This window comes from Esox lucius, chromosome 4, assembly GCF_011004845.1.
Source record: "Esox lucius isolate fEsoLuc1 chromosome 4, fEsoLuc1.pri, whole genome shotgun sequence".
NCBI classification, from domain to species: Eukaryota; Metazoa; Chordata; class Actinopteri; order Esociformes; family Esocidae; genus Esox; species Esox lucius.
In genome coordinates, this window is record NC_047572.1 from 32,935,654 (window position 1) to 32,958,276 (window position 22,623).

General features: G+C 40.4%; 1 protein-coding gene and 1 long non-coding RNA gene across 3 annotated transcripts in view; both read right to left on the reverse strand.

Moving 5' to 3' along the window:
* LOC105028606 overlaps window positions 1–22,623 on the reverse strand; it is a 104,816-nt gene that overhangs the window by 33,458 nt on the left and 48,735 nt on the right. The window lies entirely within an intron of this gene.
* Window positions 6,087–22,605, reverse strand: zic6 (zic family member 6). 2 transcript variants are annotated; one of them, XM_010901462.3, is made up of 3 exons: window positions 22,107–22,605; window positions 9,828–10,571; window positions 6,087–7,814 (listed from the first exon to the last, which is right to left on the reverse strand). In XM_010901462.3, exons 1-3 carry the CDS (start codon window positions 22,348–22,350, stop codon window positions 7,180–7,182), a joined length of 1,623 nt encoding a protein of 540 aa, XP_010899764.2. In that variant the 5' UTR covers window positions 22,351–22,605; the 3' UTR covers window positions 6,087–7,179. The 2 variants fall into 2 exon arrangements, with proteins under 2 accessions (XP_010899764.2, XP_010899765.2); XM_010901463.3 differs by lacking the exon at window positions 22,107–22,605 and having other exon boundaries at window positions 6,088–7,814; window positions 9,828–11,298.

Genomic DNA, 22,623 nt, shown 5'->3' on the forward strand with positions numbered 1-22,623 from the left:
CAGCCGAGGGGCCAAAAGCTACGGTCATCCCCCTGAAAGGAAGGCTTGGCCCCTTGCGGGTCTTGGGCGTGCTAGATGTTGCCCCATCTTCAATCAGCACCACAGAAAACCTTAGAGATGAGGGTTTTGAAAGATGGACACAAAGGATTGAGTGTGCTCCCCATCGGTAACAACCCCCCACCCCCCCCCCCCAAACCAATGGAGTGTCTTCTGAGGGTCTTCTGTCGACTGTGAGATCACCATTGTCAGCCGATTGGCTCCAGAGAGACCTTAAAAGTCTCCATGGCTGCCCGGAGACTGTCTCATCAGCAACCTGTCAGAAATATCTCTTATGGATGAAGAAAAAGGAAGGAAAAAACAGAACCATCCGGAGTGGTAATGGTAAAGTCACATCAGGACAAAACCGCGCCAGAAACTGGGATGGGCGGGGTCTTGCTCTCCTCCCATACGCATCTCTCATGCGCCTTTTTCTGTGAGCTTTTTCTGGAAAATTCTGCCGGGAAAGAAGAAAGGTCTGTGAGCGGTGTGTGTCGGGGTGCTTGGGGTTTAGTTGACAGTGCAACCCCCAGTTGCAAAGTGTGAATAGAGGCTCTTTTAATAAGCCTGTGAACCTAGCTGAGGCACGCAAGGGCCATTCCCACCTCTGACACCAGAACACTGCAGATCAGAACACTACAGACCAGAACACTGCAGACCAGAACACTGCAGACCAGAACACTGCAGACCAGAACACTGCAGACCAGAACACTACAGACCAGAACACTGCAGACCAGAACACTGCAGACCAGAACACTGCAGACCGAGATCACAGAGGAATCCAGGGGCTCAGCATGGCCATGTCACAGGACCAAAGCTCATCATCTCTGAATCGCCGCTATGTCATCCGCAGAACGCGAGACGTACTGCTCCGTTTTTATGAGCCGGGCTGTAATTGTTGCATTGTCTTATGTAATCAATCAAATTTATTTATAAAGCCCTTTTTACAACATCAGTTGTCACAAAGTGCTTTTACAGAAACACCCGGCCATAAACCCCAAGGAGCAAACAACAGTAATGTTGAATTTCATTTTTATGTAAGAGTCGCGTCGCTGTTGGGGTGGTTCTTCTCAGCTGGTTAATTGCCAAGTTGTCAAATGAGCATAGAGGACATGGAATGGGCTACCTTGTGAGTGTTCTGAGAAGACATGTCCCGCTACTCACTGGGGTTCCCCTTGTGCCCCACTCTCCCCCAACACCAGCGATTTATCTCCCCGAGAACCTGTCCACTGCACGTTCTAACCTTCAATCAATGTCTCGTCTTCACCGGCATTCTAATGACACACGCGGTTAGCACCGGAGTTTGGCGTGTGCCGAGCCCCTCGAAGCCAATATGCTCAGAGGGAGAATGAAACAAACATCCCTGGCAGAGACACTGCGGAGGAGCAGCTGCATCCAGTTTACCATGCAAAAGGTCCCTATCTCACATGGTGAGTGACGAGGTCCAGATGAAAACACAGACGGGGGCAGAGATGATTGGATCCTCGAGTGGGGAGGGGGAACAGAGTGGAGGACACATAGCTAGCCACCAAAGGACCACACTGGCGAGTAGACAGAGATTAGGGGGCCAGCGTGAAGGAGTCATGGAGGGTGAGGAGAGCCAAGAGCCGAAAGAGGGGGACAGATGAGAGGGAAAAACGAGAGGAAGCGGTGAAAAGGGGGGGGAGGGGGGGCGGCAAAGGATGAAAAGACGCCGAGTTGGGAAGCAACGACACCACGGGCTTGACCTGGGGAGGATGGAAAAAGCCAGGGATCCAATTAAAATCACACTTGGACCGTCTCACCACTGCCGCCGCCCCCTCACCATGCTGACATCGCCCCACACCGGCCTGGCTGGTGTCCTGGCGACACCGTAGCAGCCAGGAGGGGAGAGGACGTGTCTGAGGCCCGGCGAAGAAGCACCTCATCCGGAGACCAACGTGACTCGTCCCTGGAAAAGCCAGTGTGACTCTGGCCGCGAACGTCACAACCGAGATCCTGGGATTCTCTGCGCGGCGAGTAGCCTGAGCGAGATGTGATCCAAGGTGAAACCGACATTCAAACCTTCCATATGCATCTGGGGGAAAAGGGACGGCTGACTTGTTGCTAGGCAGAGAAACGAAATAAAAATGGCGGACAATAAATAGCAAGCTGGGAAAATAGGGTCCCATCATGCAGGAGCAGAGATTAGTAGGGGAGGGGGAGGGGCGGGGGTGTGGCAGGCTGGTGGTTATGGAATATTGCCATTGCTTTGTCAGTGAAAAGAATATAGAGCAGTATCTGCGTGAGTTTTCTGCACCAGTGAATTGTGGGTATTAAGGGGAATGAAATGTAATTCCACAGTTTTCTGCTCCGGTCTTCCAATGTACACATCTTCACTGCCCTTGCATAATAGATCAAATGGAGAAATAGATTTCCCTGTGCAAACAAAGACAATTTCTAGGCCAATTATGTTGATAAAGGACTGAATCACTGTCTTCCCCAAGTGATTTCTGATTGCCGATTCACTGCATTGAAAGAAAAAGATCAGTCATGACATAAGGAAGGCTACATAACCTCATTGGATAATGGCTGAGGTTTGATTTGGATCATGCTTTTAATATAAAAGACATGAAATGTGATTCTCAGTAATCTACAATAACTATTATTGACAGTGTCCAGACAGATTAAGTCAAAAATTACATTTTTATCTTTTATTCAGCGGCCGCCAAAATAATATAAAACTTGAAATGATGTTGATTTTTGGCTGGTATTATGGATAAATGCAACACTAGACAATTGTGTTGATACATATCTAATTAAACTAATAAAGGTGGAATAGTATGATATTCATTTTCTCTTCAATCATAAAATATTAAAATACATGTTTCTACTGTCCAGTGAAATTCCTTGTTATTTGGCGTTATCAACACTATCATGTTTAATCGTTGTTATTTTATTTGATTGATTTTAGTAAGTTGACACATCAATAAAATAAACGTTGATCCGACTGCTTTGCCCAGTGGCTGCTGACCAAGAAGCAGACATGACACATGCCAGCTGTTGGTGGCAGATGTTCATCTACATGATGGGAACCAGACCAACAGATCTTGTAAGGTTCTAGAAGGAACCAAAACTACGTTCCCTTTTCTTATTTTTTGTTTTCACTTTATTTTACCTTGGTTGAGGGCCTGCATCATCCTGAATTTGACACTAAAGTACTTGTACGAGATGTTTCTGACAGAAGCCCACAAAACATAGGAATATTGACTGTATATTGTAGCATCCCCAATCAAATGTTGACTTTCTGTAAAAGCAAACAGGTTCAAGTTGAGCCACCTAAACTGACTTGAGATATTAGGGATGGATCATTTTACTGTGACAGGCGGATGCTTCTCTGACAGACAGCTTGCATCTCTGACAAGCTCCTAAGTTATTTCCTTAGGCTGAACCCCCCCCCCCATCTGTGGTCTAACTCAAGGGGGCTTTTCTAAATACACCATGAAAACATCGTGCATTCTCCAAAGAGGCATCCTCATGAATACTGTGTGTGACACACTGATACAGCATGTTTATCACCTTCTGCTCCAACCTGAAAAGCATTACCTTATGCAGTGTGCTGAGTTGGCGTTGTCGGCTATGGCAGCTGGAGGCACAGTGGGCAGGGAGTGAACGGTTTTGGTGTAGGACAACTCAACCAAATACGTGAAAGGACACTCAGCTTGAACAGCTTTGTTTACTGACGTCAAGAGGCTGCAGGTGATGAGCGTGACTACAGCTAAGAATGCAGCACGACAATCTCATTGGTAGCCATTACATTTTCCAGCGCCGTGACATTGTCAATGTAGGACTGGTCTGGGAGGAAGAAAATAAACAATTGACTAGTTCACATTTTACCAGTTAAACAAATACTTTTTCACTTTCGTCATCCCAGCGTTACTTTAAAACAAATCACTAAAGATATTTGGTCTGACAATTATGAAAACTTTTCAGGCCTATCACCATTTCAGAGACACACAATTGCACTGTATCCCTGCCCTGCACATCACAGCTAGCGTACAGTATGCGTGGGAAACACAAAACGATTCAGAGTACAATATCTTTGGTTAGTTATATCTTCCCAGAATCATAAAAGGCACTGCCAGACAATGTCCCAGCTAACTGCACTCCAACATATCTGTGTAGGCAACTAAAGGACAGTTAATCGTTGCTGTCCCCTCATAAACATCACACACTATATTCAAAGAAACAGAACAGGGAGACACCGAACCCCTGAGTCTTTTTCAAAAAGAGAAACACAGTATGACACACCATCTTGGCCAACCATTAACTGTTTGCACAGGTTGTTAATTTTTCTGCTGCGGTAAAACACGTCGACACATGCAAGGGCCTGAGAATAACATGCTGGTCTACATGCAGTATAACATGATGGAGCTGAAGCCATACTGAGGCTAACACAGCAGTCACCAGCGTACTCTCCCCCCGCCACTTAGGTGGACTTGGGAACTGACCGTGTGCATCCGATTTCAGCGTGTCACCAATACAGTTGACGGTGCGGAATTCTGTGGTCCCTTATTTATCCGTGCCTCGCCCATTTCGGCTGAGCGTAATGATTTGTGCCGGAGGCTCCATCTCTGACAGTGGGAATTGGCTGCGTAAACTATGAATGAGTTATGATGATAACCATCCAGACATGAAGTGGGCCGGTTCAACACACAGAGCATTGTTCAGACAGTGTTCAGGCAGTGTTCAGGCACAGCACAAAGACAGGCACGTTGAGAGGGATGGGTGTCTGTGGCCTACTGTTTAGGGTCTGCACGTTTAAATGGTTTGTTAAAACTGGAATATCTGGGCATATAGACATGTTAAGAGCTCACTGAGAAGAAGAAAAAAATAAATTGGTACACTGTAAAAACTCCACAAGGTGAACAGAACAATTTATACCGTGGATATCTAGTGCTAGCTCGCTTTAGGAATGTGTCCTTGTCAAACTGATTTAAACCTGATGCAGGAACACACCGTGATGTAAGACTGATCATCTAAATGGCTACCTCCAAGCCTGGAGTCTAGACAAAACCACAAAGCAGGCTCCCACAGAGCAACAGCAGGCCTGTACACCCCACATACCACTGGATATTTACTGCTTCCAGTGGTCAAAGACATCTAGTAGATGAGGAAGAAACAGTCATACAATAAACACTGCTTCCAAAATCAATCCCATCAATGGTATGGTAACTGCTATCAACGACATTGTATTTTACTTAAAATTATTACCTTTTCCTACTGCACACTTGTGTTCATGATCATTACTTTTGCAACACAAATCGCCCCAAAAATATAACATTAGAAAGCATGAGAAAATGAGTCTAATAATGTTACATTTCAGAGTCCAATACACACAGGCATAAGCACCAATTCATAAAATATATGAGCTATAAGGAGTATATTTGCCAGACAATTCCAGTATAAATCCTATTTTGAGGTAAAACTAACTGATAATTATGATGATATATTCGTAAAATGTAGTAAATAATGAATTATTTTGTGTAACCTTTACCTATATGCCCATAACCTTGAAATAGGGCACCTCAGTTGGCATGCTCAGTCAAGTCGCACAGATGGCTTTCCATTGCGCCATCACCAGGGCAACGCTTTGTCATCCAAGACAGAACCCAACTTTATCAATTCCATCGTTTTTGTGTGGGTCCTGAATATTACTGAAAAAGACATTTGCAAAAATCATTCAAGGATGAGCCTGTAGCCTACTGACCTCGGTTTCCGCTTGAAGTTGTTGCGTATGAAATGAAACCCATCAACTGTCAGAGAATGTTGTTTGTATGTTGATTAATGCCTTGATAACTGTGCGCTCCTATTACCGTTTTACAAATGAATTGACAGTATATTGGCACGTGAAGGCTAGAAATGCTAATTACATTCCAAGAAACCTGAAGCAGATATCTAGTAACACTGCAATATACAAGGGGCGTCGTATCTGTGAGGAGTCACTGTGGCTCTAGTACATTTTCTTGGCGAATGCATTGGCTTAATCACACGCGACTCGATCAAAGAGAATTGAGACACTTTAATGAAATATTTAATGCATAATTAATATTACAGTATGTACAGTAGAATTTTAATTAAACATTTTAATTCTTATCGAAAAGACAGTGGCTTGTGTTCTCAACTGATGCCAGAAAGAAAGTATTTTACACAAAAATTCATAAAATATCTATATACAAAGCAGAGCGCGAGTGCGAACTGAGGAGGGGGGGCAGACTGAGAGGAGTAATGCTTCAGAAGCTACAATTTATGATTCTTGGAAGAGAGTAAAGCAGCTGAAAGCTGTATAGGCTTGCACTTTCCTTTCATCTGGTGTTTAGCACGATATTTAACAAATTATTGTAATAGATAGTACAGTCAATATCCCTTTGAATTACATTGAGATATATCATATGTGAGCTCAGAATTGGTTCACTTGTTCTGGACTGAAAATTAAACAACAAATAATAGGTTTTAAATAATATTTTATTTCAAAGTTATTTCTTACATTAAACACGACATGATTAATGCACGTTTCTATGCTTTCCCACAAAACAATACAGTTACAATCCATGAAGACCCTGTCCATTACATATGCTGGTATACAATAGTATAATTACTATGTCACGTTGATATAAAGGCCTACATAGGACGACATATACATTCTCGTTGATTCCATTTTGTTTCCGTATCCTATTGCAAGCTCGAGTATGGTTTTCATTCAAATGATAGAGATAAAGTATACAATATTTGTATTCATGGTGTTCTATTCTAATAGCCTTCTCGAAAAGGAGGGAATAAGTGTTCACTGTACACGTTTGTTAAAATAGGCACGTTGTTTTTTGTAGGATTTTTTTTTTCTTTACAATTGACAGAACTCGTAGCCCATCACACATATAGGCCTGGAGTTCGTGCGTCACAAAATAATTAAAGCTTACCATCACGCATTTTGCAACGCCGGAATAAAGTTTTAACAAGTTTTCAAAACTACGACACATGACTTCAACGTGGCAACGTCTTTTTATAGCCCACAACATCAACGAAGTACACTCAGAAACATACAGTCCAAGAATAACAGGTGTCATAATATAACGACAGTACACCTAGGGCGGTGCAGGCCAATGTTAGTCAAGCGATCCAACTGACTCAAATGGAGGATATATCGCTATTACACTGCTTTGGTGAGAAAGAGTCCACGCCACTGTGGCACGTATACCAGCCGTTGACTATACTTTTCTGAAAGGGCGAGGCCGTGGAAAATGTCCTTGAGCTCTGGCCGAAACTGTGGCTCCCTTGGCTGCATGGGTATTGAGTGGGCTCGGGTCTGTAACTGCTCCTCTGGATCAACAGTGGATCCAGTAGGCCCTGTGACCTGTGTGAGTAGTCCAAACTGTTGTCGAACGTGTGATGGAAACGTGACCTCAGAGTCGACTCGTTTCGAATCTCAGGCGATAAGGGCTCTTGTGAGATCGGGGGTTGTGCGCGGGTCACAATAGTGGACGAGGCCGTTTCGGCTTGATCCGTTACTTCGGGTGACCTGGCCTCCGCGAGGTGCTCCCCGTCCCGCTCGTGTCCGTCGCTGCTTTTCGCGCTGTATGTCTTGCAGTGGAGCTTCATGTGTTTTCGAAGAGAGCTCGGGTGAGTGTAACACTTCTCACACCCTCTGACCTTGCACATGTATGGTTTGTCACTGGAGTGCACGTGAGAATGCTTCTTTCGGTCGCTGCTGTTAGCAAACCTCCGGTTGCAGCCCTCGAACTCACATTTAAAAGGTTTTTCACCTAAACGTGCAGAGAGAGAAATGACCGCGTGTTACGATAAGGTGCCTAATGGGGTCTCAAACTCAGGTTAATTAATCTAAACAATCTAAAAAAAAATCACTTATGCAATCGGTGCGCATGCCTATTATTCCAAACGTGCGTAAATTATGAATGTTTAGAAAGCCATGTCGTTTTGAGTTTTGGGTGCCCTTTTCCTTGGCAATGTGCAATGATCAATCATATGAATGCTTACAATAAACTAGGTCTTTAAAACCAGTTGGGTTGACTTACACTAACCTTAGGCCTAATATTTACCTTAAACTAACCCATAACTTCGCGTGTAGGCCTAAACATACACAAAGTATAAAAAAACATTTAGTGAAAACAATATCTCATACGAAAACGGTTTCCACCAACTCTCAACTGATACAAATAGGTATCTGTCAAAATATGATTATCACAATCATGAAGAAAATAAACAGGGCAATAAGTGGAACAGATTGTTCCCATAGAAGTTTACCCAACCCATGAAACTCATTAATTTCGTCAATGATTTACTCCAACAATTAGAGGTAAAGGCCGCATTAAAGGTCACTCATCTATCAATAATTATTTCAGACCCTCTGTCTCCCCAAGTTCTAGAAACACTTTTATTTAATGTGTTAAACCGTTTTGGAAAATGGTGTCACATCCATTACCAAATACATAATTATACGTATGCATTAGTGTGGAGAAGCCTGTATGGTACAAGATTAAGCCTAAATGATAGAGCATGATCAACAATATGGTGAAACAGCGTCTCAATAAGCCCCAAGTAATCTTAAATTATTTGTAAAATATTTTTCACTATTATACTATTAGAAATGTGAGCTATTACTATTTTCATATGTAATGGAAACTAGATTTCCCTAATGATCATAAAATGAATGAAAAATTGTGTATAACGGGGCTTTTGGCCTGTATCATATTTGAGGGTTCCTAAAAAAACAGAACTAGATTGCCACTAGTGATTTTTATCTTTTTGTTGATTTAGACATCTCAAGCTACCGACGATATAATTACATTACCGACGACACACCCACTTTCGTATTTAAGGGAGCATTTACAGAACAACAAAATAAAATGACAACATTAACTGTGTTCAATTTTCTACCGCACCAAAACATTGAAATTCCGTAGTGAAACTCAGATCAGAGATCAGCACTGTTTTGTTTGTACCTAGTCATAACCTACTTGGCTGCTCTGCTGTTCCATATCCCCAGCAGCGATGTTCCCGCGCCCGCGCAGAGAGTCTCTCCTACTGTGGCTGCGACTGAGCTCAGCGTAAAATCTACGTCATAACTCTCCGGTGTCCCGGCATTTATTTATTTATATAAGTGAATGAGTGGGAGAGGCACCCAAACAACTGGGCCTGGAAACGACATGCTCGTAGCTGGTAGTGTGCCTTTTCCCCCTCTGCACACCTATAGGCTGCCGGCAAAAACAATCACGACTAAAGCAGTCAAAGAACCGTATAAAGTACACCGTCCACCACAGCTCCACGAACTACACAAATCCTACTGAAAACCACAGACATTATGGCGATATAATAACAATAACGATAATAACAATACAATTTACGGTCATTATTAACACTAATAATAGGCTATACATATTTTAATTATAAAAATATTGCATAGCTGACAGTGACGTGATATAATTTAAAACAGTCAAACGTTTGTTCAATTGTTTTAACTTTTTATAATATTTATGTGCACTCTAAAATATTATAATAGTGGTATTAGATACATATATAATATTGAGCTTTGTAACACACTCTCTTGAGTTTTATAACACATACTTCTACTTATAATAGCACAGGCTACTATAATTTAGTAAACTATAAAGATCAATCAATTGAACATGTTTTACATAAGCTTATAAAAAATAAATATTGTGGCAAATTTGATCAATGTATTGAGTTATTTTGCGAATATCTATGTTAACAAATTATTATTATAATTTTTATTATTATTTACACTAATAGTTACATACCTGTGTGCGTCCTTTTGTGAATCTTGAGGTTCTCTGATCTCGCAAAAACTTTTTCACAGCCGTGGAAAGGGCAGGGGAAAGGCTTTTCCCCTGTGTGGACTCTGACGTGGTTCACCAGCTTGTATTTGGCTTTGAAAGGTTTTCTGTCCCTCGGACAATTTTCCCAGTGACACACGTATTCAGAGTGCTCAGGTCCTCCGACATGTTCCACTGTCACATGGGTTACAAGTTCATACATAGTCCCGAAAGTTCTGGCGCAGGGCTGCTTCCCAGCCCCCTCTTGGCTGTCACTCCACTTACACACGAGCTCGTGCTTCAGATTCGGTTTGGAGCACCTGAGGAAAGCGTCACCCCCTCCACGTTGAATTGCCATGTTCAGCGGTTTGTAGAGACCCAGGAACTGAGAAACAAGTTGTTGGCTGTTTCCCCTGGAGCCGCTGATACCCTGGCTGTAAGGCTGCGTCCGGGTGAGGAGGTCCCCAGGTAGACCCAACATAACTTGACCAGAGAGATCTCGGGACGAGTCCGAGGAGCCATGGGCCTGCTCGTGATAAGCGGTGAAAAAAGCGTGGCTTCTGCTATCTCTATAGCTAGGCAGGTCACGGTACCTTCCAATCCCGCCATGTTGGTTACTTCTTGGTGCCAGTTGATCAGTGACGGGTGGCATGCCGGCTCCAGTAAGATTGGCTCCAATGATAATGCCCCTAGGGCTGTGTTCTAACCGGTGGCCGGGGTATCCGGAGTCTGCAAAATGGGGAACCGAATGGTCAACATATGCATTGGACCTCGTCTCGGGGTAGTCTCGCAAACTGTGTGAGGGGCAGAGTTTTAAGGAACTGCCAGTAGGGTGCCCCATGTGCTCCCCTGCCAAAGGTGGCAGCACCACGCTGAGTTCAGTATTGCTCTCCCCGGGGTTGACGCAAGAAAGAGGGCAGCCACTAAACCTCGACAGGCTTGTCATGTTTTGTTGTCAGTTTTGCCGTGAGTTTGCAAAATCAACCAATTCTGTGCTCAGGATTTACCTAGACATCGTGATTCCATTTTCTGTGCTGTTTATCATCTGCATGTGCATTTCTTGGCCGTGAACTTCGCAGGAGAAGGAACCAGACTCAAGTTCGTTAAAGTTAGTGAGAGTCCCATACCGTTCACTTTGCCCTCTTGATTTGTGGCAATAACCGTGGTAGTAAAAATGCTTCGAAACAGGCCATGGTGCAATATAAAAGCACAGCAGGCCAACCTGCTTTTAAAAAAGGGCGCTTTGGGATTGGTTGGAATGTGGTATGATTGACAGGCGCTGGGTTTGTTTTAAAAGGGACACGCAGCCGTTCACTGCACGACTCCGTTTTCAAATATCTCAGAGAAAATGCTTTGAAATGTGCCGCGGTATATACTGCCAAATTGGTGGCTGTTTGACTCTAGGCGCCAAAATACAAGCGACTATACTTACTCATTTCCGGACACTTAAGATTTTTAAATGCAATGTTCAAGTACCAAACGTCTAAACGTTTACTGTAGCTTAATTTAATGTGTATTTAACTGTTAGGAATAAGTTGCAAAATGACAAGATTCAGTTACAATGTGGAGATTGAATTGTTCAGTACCCTGACCATACAGAAGTGTAGAATGAGCATAGCTAACCCTACAGCTTAAAAATACATTATATCAATAGCTTACACTGGGCATACTAAATAAAACGACATTTTGTTACCAAAGCAATTAAGAAACATTTCAAGAAGTCGAGAATACGGAAGATAGTATTTAGTTGCAGATCAGTGGACCATAACATGTCAGGAAAGCCAGACTATGAAATGAAAACATCATTCTGGAAGTGCAGTCTGTAGCCAGATCTTGCTGAATGGTCGTACAAGGTTATGGCCTTAAGGCAAAATGACAATAACACTATCAAAACAAACAGTAACTTTGCATATTCATTTCAAAAATATTTTTTAAGAAAAACAAAACCTCAATCTTTTTACTTACATTCATAAATTCCTACATTTATTTTCTAATGATTTTCTATAAACGTGTTACATAAACCATTCATTTATTCCATTCTTTGCAGCCTACTCAATTTCGCTGACAACTCTAAGCCGATTTGATTTTCTTTCACGTCCTGCTACAGCACCTGAATTAACGAGCGTGTTCAGCAAGTCAACCATCTTCATATCCATAAACACTAAGTCAAACTTTAACTGCTGTCATAGCAATTCATAAACTAGCTTAGAGCTCTAAGGTATCCACTCTGTCATGTCTTGATGTATGTATGCCGTCATGGGGAGAAACAGTGATGTAACACTGGGTAGAGTTGAACCAGCATAATCACTTAATAGAAAATGAACAGTGAATAATTACTGTAAAATTTAATTCACGCGCTGCAGCGATAATGGGAAAACGACAACAACGTACCGGTCTAGCAAACATTTAGGGGTTAAAAATACTAAATGATAGGCTACAGGTCAGTAAACCAATGTTTCTCAAATGTCCCTTTTTCCTCGTTTGGCTAGTAGGCCTATTTACATTTAAAACACTTTGTGTGAACTGTGAACATTTAGATGAAGAGGTGCACATCCGATATGTACATTTAATTCATAAGACTGTATTGTCCTCTAACTGTCCTCTAAATCCAGTTTTAACAATATTGTTCTGACGTCACACCTCAAGGGACTAGTCACAGAAAGAGAGATATGCCTACTTGTTACATGGTAGACAACCCGCACCGGTTAAACTCGATGATATTGAAATGAATGCTCACGTTGATGCTTCACCTTTAGCCCACTATCGTAGTTAATCCAATAAAATAACCTAGACATTTTAGACGATATCCTTGTTCAAAATAAACAGCAAAACTAGAAGTATCTGGTAAGTGAGCGACACTGCAATTTATATCATATTTAGGCAACCTTCTTTAAGCCAATACCTGGTTAAAACAGAAGTCTTGAAGGATTTTCTATCATCATCTGGAACCACCCTATAGTATTGTTATTTCCTAATAAAATCCTGTAAGGGAAGTCAATTACAAATTAAAATCCAAAAATGAACTAGTAAAAGAACATTCACTGAAGTTAATGTGGTGTGCTTGCTAGTCATGGAGTATTTATTATTGTGCAAAAGTGGAAGTTAGTGGTAGTAAGAATAGTAGCAATAGGGTATTTCATAGACTGTATTAGTTACAGCATGTGGAGTTAATATATATTGGGCTAGTATAGGCTGGAAGTCCACTAAATCCTATTAAAGACGAAGTCTGAGACTCATGAATAACAACCTATTTTGCAAAACCTCCCATTATATTCCTGGATGTGTAATAACTTGTGAATATGTGCAAAATCTATAAGTAAAATAAGAATCATACCTCAGTTATGAGGCAAAATCTATTAATAGAATTCCCATATATGACTTAGCAGCCAATTTTAGGGGACGCATTTTTGCTTAACAGCGCCACTTTTACAACCAGTGGCAAAAAATCACGGAATGTACCTTTAAGCCATATTATGTGTTTTTAGGCTGTCCATATAAAAAAAAAAAATCTGTATATCTATGTCAGTGATTTGGAGAATGTTGAAGTCCGCATTCTGAAATTCAAATTGGTATACAACAGGCACAATATTCCATTGCTACATGTCAAAGCTGTGTTGGTGTTTGTAGCTATAACGGATTAAAAGGAACAATAATTTCACATTCTTGCCTTTTAAGTCTATGGAGCTATTATGGTAATTTAAACCATTATCAGTTTAATAAGTAAATTTACCATTAAAAATTGGCAAGCTATGTTGGTCAGTCTGTAACGTGTCAAAACAATTTTTTGTATTTGGTATAGAAGTGTAACTATAAGCAGTGTCAGATTGTTTTTAGAGCAACAGTACCAGTGGCAGTTTGCACATTGCAAAGTTGTGTTGGTAGACTTAAAAGTTTTGATGCAGAAAGTCACAGGTGCCAATAGTAAAAGGGGTGCAGAACAGAGCTTTTCAGGAAGTTTAGTCCGGCAGACCAAAATATCCTAAGCTCACCTGAAGCCTCTGCACATGTATGAATCATAGAGCATGCAGCAATTACATCATCCAAAACAACCCTAGGCTACTTCCAATGATAGATTTTGTCTCACAGTAACATTATATTATGCTAATATATTACATTAGGAATATGTGTAATACTGTGATTATTGTGGGATATCCCAGAAACTGATCCAACTGTGATTTAACTGTAAATTCGCTAGAGTAGCCTGCTTGCTACGACCATCAGTGCGTGCACAAATCTATGTGAAACTTTAGACTCTAATTTCAGAGTTTCGTCTTATCTTAAGCGTGCATATCTTAAGCATATTTTAGGATTATAATACATGCATTTACCTAGCCAATTTGGTGAGAGTATTTGAAACAGCTGCAAGCTTTATAGAGGCAGAGGTCAATGTCTCACACAATCCATTAGCTCATAGTACGGTTACCTTGTTCTGAAATGTTGCTTGCATCCTAAGCGATGTGGTATTTCAGCAGGTACACGGACGTATTGATGAATTCAAATAATAGTCTACAAAAATGTAATGTTAATTACTGTCAAGATTTGTATCTGTATTTAGTCTATCACAGTGAGCAACACCATCATAAGATAGTGTATGTATGTATGTATTACCAAAAAATATATGAATAGCAGGAGAATAGTTTTGGACGTACATTGCTCATTCAATTAATTAACAACATTCATTAACAAAAATAAGATTGAGAATGGGCACAATCTTGACCCGTTCCAATGCTTCCTGAAAAAAGCATTTTTAGAAAGGAAGAGACTATGGTTGTAATGGATGAGGTGGAGAAAAACAGACGTTATCAAAAGGTAAAAACTTGACCAATAAAAACCTGAAATGTGGCAATAAATGAACCTGGAAAAACAGATGAACACACTCTCCGAGACAGGCCTGATCCATGCCATCCCAGGGACAACAGCGGGTTCGTGAGTTGCCCGCCCATAAACAAATCCAGAACAGCCACAACAACTCCAACTCCACTGTCGAGGACCACAGGGCATCCCTGACCACCTGACTGCTGTGTGAACGTGTGAGGTGGTTAAAACTGCACATGACATCACTTCCATAGGTACAGACCTCATTGAGACGCAGGGCGTTGAACATTGGCAGTGTTGTTATGCTGTTTTATGTCCTTTGTCTGACTCTTAAAATGAAACCGGCGCCTTAGCAGTCCTTGTGAAGCCATCAGGGCAGTGTTGTCGCTCATTTCCAATGTGATGTTGATTCCAATCTGATTTCAATTGATATCCGATCTTAGCGACTGGTCAAACAGTAAACCATACAACAAAAATACCTACACAAAGCTATTTTGTTGAGCAGTAATAATGGGTGGTTACAGGCTATTGTGAAAAAGCAGAAACGGTTGTAGCCAATTAGCTAGCTGTGTGCTATTTCTCTGTAGCCAAAATATGAGGTTCTTCTTTTTTTCTGAAATGGTAGTTAACACATTTAAGAAGCATTTCAACCAAGTTATAAGGTTTAGGGTTACACAGTATAATAATATTTCCCACAGAATACTTTTTATAACACATCGTAATACTTCACATGGAGACCTGGAACGCTAAAAAAGAAGAGCTAGTTTGCTATGATTTTAGCTAAATGTTAGCAAAGCCCTCTCTTGCTCTGCTACTGCCCCCTCGCGAATAGGAAGGAGACTGGCGAAGGAATCACAATACCAAAAGCTGTCCACTGCCCCAAAGTCCACCTGCACCCACACACACATTTGCATGTAGATCTATGCACATGAGGTCTGTAGGTACCTTAATTAACCAATGTCTCTTATCTGTGGGCGCTAGTTTTCTTAGGGCATCCCATTCATTTTGTCTACAAACGGCTCAGGTTTGCGTGACATTTAAAAAAAAACGTGCCTACTGGAGAGCATAGTACTGGCAGTTGTGGTGGACAGACACAGTATAGCTACCATTGTTGTTCTGCCAAGTTCTGACAACGGCTCTATGCTAAGAGGGTTCCATTCCAGATGGTTCCAATTTGCGCTAAATGTGATTCAGCAATGGATGAAAATCCATTCGTATTATGATTGGACCCTGTACAAAAGGTTCAGGTTGACACAAATGTGCTAAGGTACATGCACTCATCTACATGTGTGCATAGCAAGGCCGGTTATGTTGGACATCTACAATTAGCTGGATTGCAGTCAGACTATTATTGTTGTTCCACTGATCTCTGAGATTGGCTTGGAATGTATAGTGTTCCATATAGTTTGCAATGAGTGACAAATAAGATTAATCCATGGATAGAACAAACTGCACACATATTGTGATTAGATTGTATATATCAGCTAAATTAGAATAATTGTAATGTAATGCCGGGGCAACACAAAACTCTTTAAAAATAACAAAATCTTTCTGTCTGAGGTTTAACAGAAAACAAGCCTAACAATGCACCTAGGGTGCTCTGCAACTGGTATGGATCAATTGTAGATAGGCAAAGTTTTTAAGAGACTTGGCTACTTAAGATATATTGCAAGGTCCTTTGTACGTTGATCTAAAGACTACAAAAAAAGCCCAATGTTTTTGGCCTAGCAGACTAAAGCTTGAAAAGTCTGTTCCACAGCTTTGACCTTGATAATAAGTATAACATACTTCTAAAGCTGTGCTTTGCTTTCAGAAAACACATGTAATAAGTATGAACAATTTCTGAAGTTGTTGTTTGCTTTTAGCAAGCACACCTAATTAAAATATTGCTACAGTCCAAATAAAGTAAAATCATTCCAGCTTATGAAGTTCATGTTTGATGTTTGTGCATTGTTTATAAATATTAAGAAAATAAATTGAGTATTAATTATTCCAGTACTGAGCGAGTTTTTTTGCAAAAAAATTTGAAATGATTTTATTAAATTACTTTATGCTTGTTCTTTTTCCGAGAATTTTACATTTTTGTTCTCTTGAAGATGAGGGTTAAAATTAAATTAGCCAACACCTCTGCTCTCTATACCTTACCTTGCAGAGATAAAGTACCTTTTCCTTTCTCTTAAATGTTTCATGAGTTGGAGTAGAAATTGGATGGAATCTTAGAACCTTAGAAAATGTCATATTTTTGTTTCCGCGTTTATGGACTGACCACTGCAATTCAAACCACAGGTTTTCAATAGTTTTCAAGTCCTGAGACTGAGATGGCAGCATTTGATTTTTGTGGTCAATTAAAAATGTCTCTGTGGATGCTGTCACCCTGATTAAGGACCCACTTGTGGTCAAGTGTCAACGTCCTGGCAAAGGCCACTAGGTTTCCGAATAAAACAACCCGATACTAGTAAAAGTTCACAGAGCCGTTGACCTTAACAATGTCCCTGGGAAACAGCCCCGTAACACCCAAGTTCAAGCCCCACATCTCTTTTCGGTTGGTTTAGGGTTCTTTCCTGCTCATGGATTCTGATTTCAACGACAACCCACTCCATCCGATCGCCTGACTACAGAACTCCATTGTAATGTCACACAACAATGTAAATCCCATAGAGTTTAGTGAACAGCAAGGGCACTTTTACTGGAACTGGTGTCTTGGTCGGAGGACGTGAAAATTAAGCTTTTTGGTCTCATACACTTTACATTATATATTTCATTCATTTATTTGTGTTTAGCTCCATCAACAACATGCAGTGTAAACACCAAACTAGCAAACCGTACAGTGTTCGTGCATATTAGCCAACTCACAGCTATGTTGTGTCTCCCTACAAACGTGCCTGTAGTTTTGGGGTCATCACAGTGATGGGAGCCTGTTTGTATTCAAGGATGAAAAATACATACAAGAATAACAGGCTTTATGCAATCATGCAGACAATGAGAATGAAATGTCAAAACTCACATTGAAAATACACAGCCGTGAAATATCAGGCGCTGACATCAACAGTAGGCTGTGAGGACCGGTCAAAGCCGATTTCCAAAGCAGGCTCAAAATGCACTTTTCTTAAAATAACAGAAATATGCAGCAAATGGTTTTCTTCCAATATATATAAGAAGAACATTATGATAGCAGTTGAATGTCAGTACAGTAATCAAAAGCACAGGTAGCGGTTTTAGCCAGCCTCAACTCACAGTAGCTTTCTGAATTTGTCTCAGATGATCGAATGCTGTTTAAAATGGCACCCAGCGCCATGTGAGAAAGGGCCCTCTGTTCGTTGCACTGTAACCTGAATGGCCGTGCACATTGTTCATGAGCTGTTATAAGAATGGCTAATACAACAGTCCATAGGAATTATAGCTAGCCATTACTGAGGGAAAACAACAGCGTTCAGGTCCTCAACTACACTGAAACAGAGGAAATATCAAAAGCAGACGTAGGCATTTTCATGTATTTCATTGCTGCACCTATTTCAAATCAGCCTAGATGGAAATGAAACATAATTATATCTATATTCAGAAGTCATATGGACAATTTTGACTGTGTTTGGGTGTGTGTGTGTGTGTGTGTGTGTGTGTGTGTGTGTGTGTGTGTGTGTGTGTATGTGTGTGTGTAATGTGATAATGGATGAGACTATTCACTGGCATTCACTCTTGTCATGACTTCATGAAATGTAGATGAATTAAGAGGTTTGGGGTGAGGCAATTTGCAGACAGATGTTCCAATAAACTGCAACAAGGACTCAATTAGCCATATTGATAAGCCAAATCACAGAAGTGATTAAAAAGCCATGTCTGAAATGGTTCATGTCTCAAACTTGTAATTCTCACTTCTTCCAGCCCCCAGAACTGACCGCAAATACCAAAAATGCGCAGTCGTGTACTATAATATTTGACATGTCTTCCCTACATTAAGTAGAGTCTGTCATTGGCAGTCAACAGGTTAAAACCTCTTAACCACAATGACTGGTTTATGCACAAAGGTGTATCTGGGTGTCCACTAGATCCATCCGAACTCAGCGACACGAGGAACGAGTCCCGAAAATGTGGCAAAAAAAATAATACTGAAGCACTGCTTCCCATATGATGGCTAATATGAGGTTAGATATATCCACCACACATGCCCTTCGTGACCTTAGCAGCTGCTAAGTAAGCAGGAGTGGTGCTTGTGTTTATATCATGGATGAACTGTGGTCAAATTATATTGTCTGTCCCATTAGATGGCAAACAACTTAAAGCAGACACATTTCTAAGAGCTTTGCCTTTCCATGCAGATGCGAAAACAGACTCTGGCTCAGTCTTAGTGGAGGACTGCACAGAAACACACTGGAGTTCATGGACATGTAGGCGCATTTGTAAAAGCCACATGGGATATGTGGGTACTGAATTGTCCACTCAGTTCTTTAAAGAAGATGAGTGAATCCTCTGAGCAAAACCCTATTTCTAAAGTGTGTTTTATGCTATTTTTTCCAATAATAGCCTGTGTCAAAACTTAACATGTTATGTTTTTTGAATTACTCTGCCAACATTTGCATTAAACCAGGTTGGTGGAAACATTAAGTGCATTGATGAAAACATTAGTAATTTAAGAAATACTACAACCCACTACAAAACATTAACACAGAAATCAGTAGCCAATAGATTTACCGCTATTAGTAACACCAGTTACCAATTTAATTTGAACTTAGTAGTCAATAACGAAGGACTTTACACAATTATTGGTGTTTTTTTATTGTTTGGTGCTATGCTTATTGTTTGGTCCTAGTAGATTTTTTTTTTTACAATGATGCTGAACAAAATACAATACTTTTGTTTGGTAACTATTGGGTTAATTTTTGAGCAAGAAAGTTTCTTCAATAAACTTGTCGAGGGTTACTGCACGCCCGGATTCAGCTCAGTCGCCGCACCTCTGAAAAGCCCAGCCATGCTAATACGGACCACTAGACAAAGACATCTACATTAACCTGGAATTCAAACAATACATATGTGATCTATCAACTACAATCCATTCGTCTACCGTGTCCAGTATTATTGAGACTATATTTAATTGATACTGTAAGAGCATTATAGGCTATCTCACAGTCCGCGTCTTTAATCAACACAGCCTCTACATGAAATATGGAGTCAGCCCAGGTAAATTTGAAAATGTGCTGGCTTAGCTTTTTAGGGGATAATTGCATCGCAAGACAATAATGCATTTTTTATTTTAGAAGACAATGTTGGTGCAGTATATGTTTACGTCATTATGAACTTAAAGAGCGAGTTGTATTGATAAGCAATAGTATTTTTACACTTTTTACACAGAACAGTGCTTCTGCTAAGCTCATGCGCATGCTCAATAAAAATATTATGAGCTTGCAACAATCGCCCGAAAAAGATTTCCTCACTGATGCGATATGAGCTAAAAATAAAATTAAGATAAAAATCACCATGTTGTATACATAACATTTAAAAGGCAAACAAAGTATTAAATATGTTAATTACAGATTCAAATTGGGAATTTTCACTGTCGGCGGTTGATTAAAATGATTACGTATCCTATTATCATGTAGAGTCTCAGGCATATCAATTTGTACGCGTCTATGAGAATTTTCACATTAAACTAAGACTTAGGTGGCAGCATCAATGTAAAGAGAGAATGGGAATAGTGTGCATTTTGAAAGTAAAACATAATATATACATAAATACACATACATACATGCATACATACATACATGCATACATACATACACGTATACACATTAACACACACACACACACACACACACACAAACATCCACACGTACATACACACACACACACACACACACACACACACACACACACATGAATTCAACTATTTAAGTTCTGAGCCTGAAAATTAAATGGTAGCATATATTGTCCAAATCAAAGTCCTTTGAAGAAAAAAGATAATTAGACCTACTCAATATACAGGCAGTCATTTCAAGCAGGGCCTACATATTTAGTATTTTAAAACAGGTTGTTTTATTCTTTACAAAAAAGTTGAATGTGTAGACCGGCAACAGTACTACACAACGTGACAGTGTTATTCAACAATCCTATATTTAAGTATAGTAAAAAATAAAAGCATTGCTGAATCCTGCGGTGACGTATCTGAGAGACGTGGGGCTTATGCTTTGATAATTATAAAAGGAGCTTCAGAAGTGATTTTTTTTTTTTTTTTTTTTTTTAAATATCTCCTTGTAGCATGTCTAGTCATCCCTCTTCATGTAAACCTTCATTTGTAGTATCACCATTTCCAACAGGAAAACTTAGCTTGATTTTTGGTACAATCAGATGGGCCTTGGAAGGTAATGGAGTAAAAGGTAACAGCATATAGAATTGTCATATAGAGAAATAAAAACACACTATTAGGTATATTTGTTGCTCTGCATAGTGGTTTCCTAGCTAGTGCATTAAATGTAGTCATTGCACCTGGATCAATGCATTGGTCTGAAATTCAAGAACGTAAGGTAGGCTAGTTCCCTGCATCACCTCGTGCCCAGAGTGTGTTTGCCTCTGCGCGAGCAACAGTTGCTTTCGATTATCTTGTGGAGACAGTAACCCGTAACAACACACGACGCCTTTTCTCAGGCCGAAGCTCAGTTAACCTCTCTTGCCATATAAAGTACAATACTGCAGAAAAGTTGGGGGCTATTCTAATTGAATTATGCGTTCCGTTGTGGAGACAACAGTGCACGTGCTTCTTATCGTTAATCATTTTATAGTACCAGCTTCACTGTGAACATACCATATATAAAAACCTTACTTAGTCCCTTCTTTTCAACAAGCCAATAAAATATCGAAGAGGAAAAGTTAAGAAAACTTAACTGCCTGTCACTTGTGAAAGTTCACAGAGGTCGCCATAAATCTCATGCTCTAAGACTGCGAGGCATATTCACAGTTAACTAATGTTCCCCCTCTCTCACACACAAGTGTGTGTGTGTCTGTGCGTGTGTGTGAATAGTGAGTAAAAGAGGGTTCGTGTGCGTGTGTGTAAGAGAGAGAGTAAGTGGGGAGGGGAAAGGAGGGAGAGAGCGCGATAGGAGAACATGAGAGAGTGAATCATACCGTTTTCCTTTTTTAAAAATTTGTTGTTGAGTTTAGGAACGCAGCTGAAATCTATTTCGTCTAAAAGGAGCTGACAACGTTTAACTTGGATTTTTTTTTAAAGGTGACTGCAAAACTAGGCCAAATTAGAACACGTAGGCTTTCTATTTACCACAATAAACAAGTTAAGTTCTGAATATCATAAACAAGTGTCATGAGCTGACTTTCAAATAAAGCCTTAAAGAACATTAACACACCCCATAGCACCCTATTTTAAAGTATGCTATCAACACGGTTACCTTCCTTCAAAAAGAAAAGTAGCCAAGACAATTTAAATGTCACAGAAATATGAAAACTCACCTTGCAAATTAAAACACTTATTCTCGAAGAGGAATATGTGGGAATGATTGCGGGGTGGATGAGGGCGAAACCAGAATGAAGGACTGATTTGAAGATTTTCCTCTTTTTCTTTTTTCAGATTTCTAAAATAAAGAATGTGAGCTCCTTCCTGGGACAGATTGAGGGGAAGGGGATGTGAAAGGCTTGGAGTTATAAAGCGCCGCTTGAAGCACTCAACGCGTCTCTGAACTTGATCAGATTGCATGTGTCCTGCAGGGAGTCTGCGGTAACCCTGTGAAACTCGCTCAATGGCACGAATTTTTGGCTAAGCAAAAAAAAATCTCAGGATATTACAATTACTGCCATCTTTCTTTCTGTCTTTTATTCCTGCTTCTTACACCCTATAGAGCTTTGCAAAAATGACCCCCTCCCTTGTCAAGCGGCTTCAAGAAAGCCGTGCACATTTAGGATCTCTGCCAACTACATTCATGTTCTCTTATATTAAAAGCCAAATACTCAGATTAGATAGATTATTAAA

Bases quoted from the DNA above. Each gene is read 5' to 3' on its own strand.
- zic6 (XM_010901462.3), bottom strand. From the start codon at position 22,350: ATGCAATCTGATCAAGTTCAGAGACGCGTTGAGTGCTTCAAGCGGCGC. The intron at 10,572-22,106 runs GTGAGTTTTCAT...CCCATTTTGCAG, and splicing joins TAAGTGTTTTAATTTGCAAG to ACTCCGGATACCCCGGCCAC. The intron at 7,815-9,827 runs GTATGTAACTAT...CTGCACGTTTAG, and splicing joins TCACAAAAGGACGCACACAG to GTGAAAAACCTTTTAAATGT.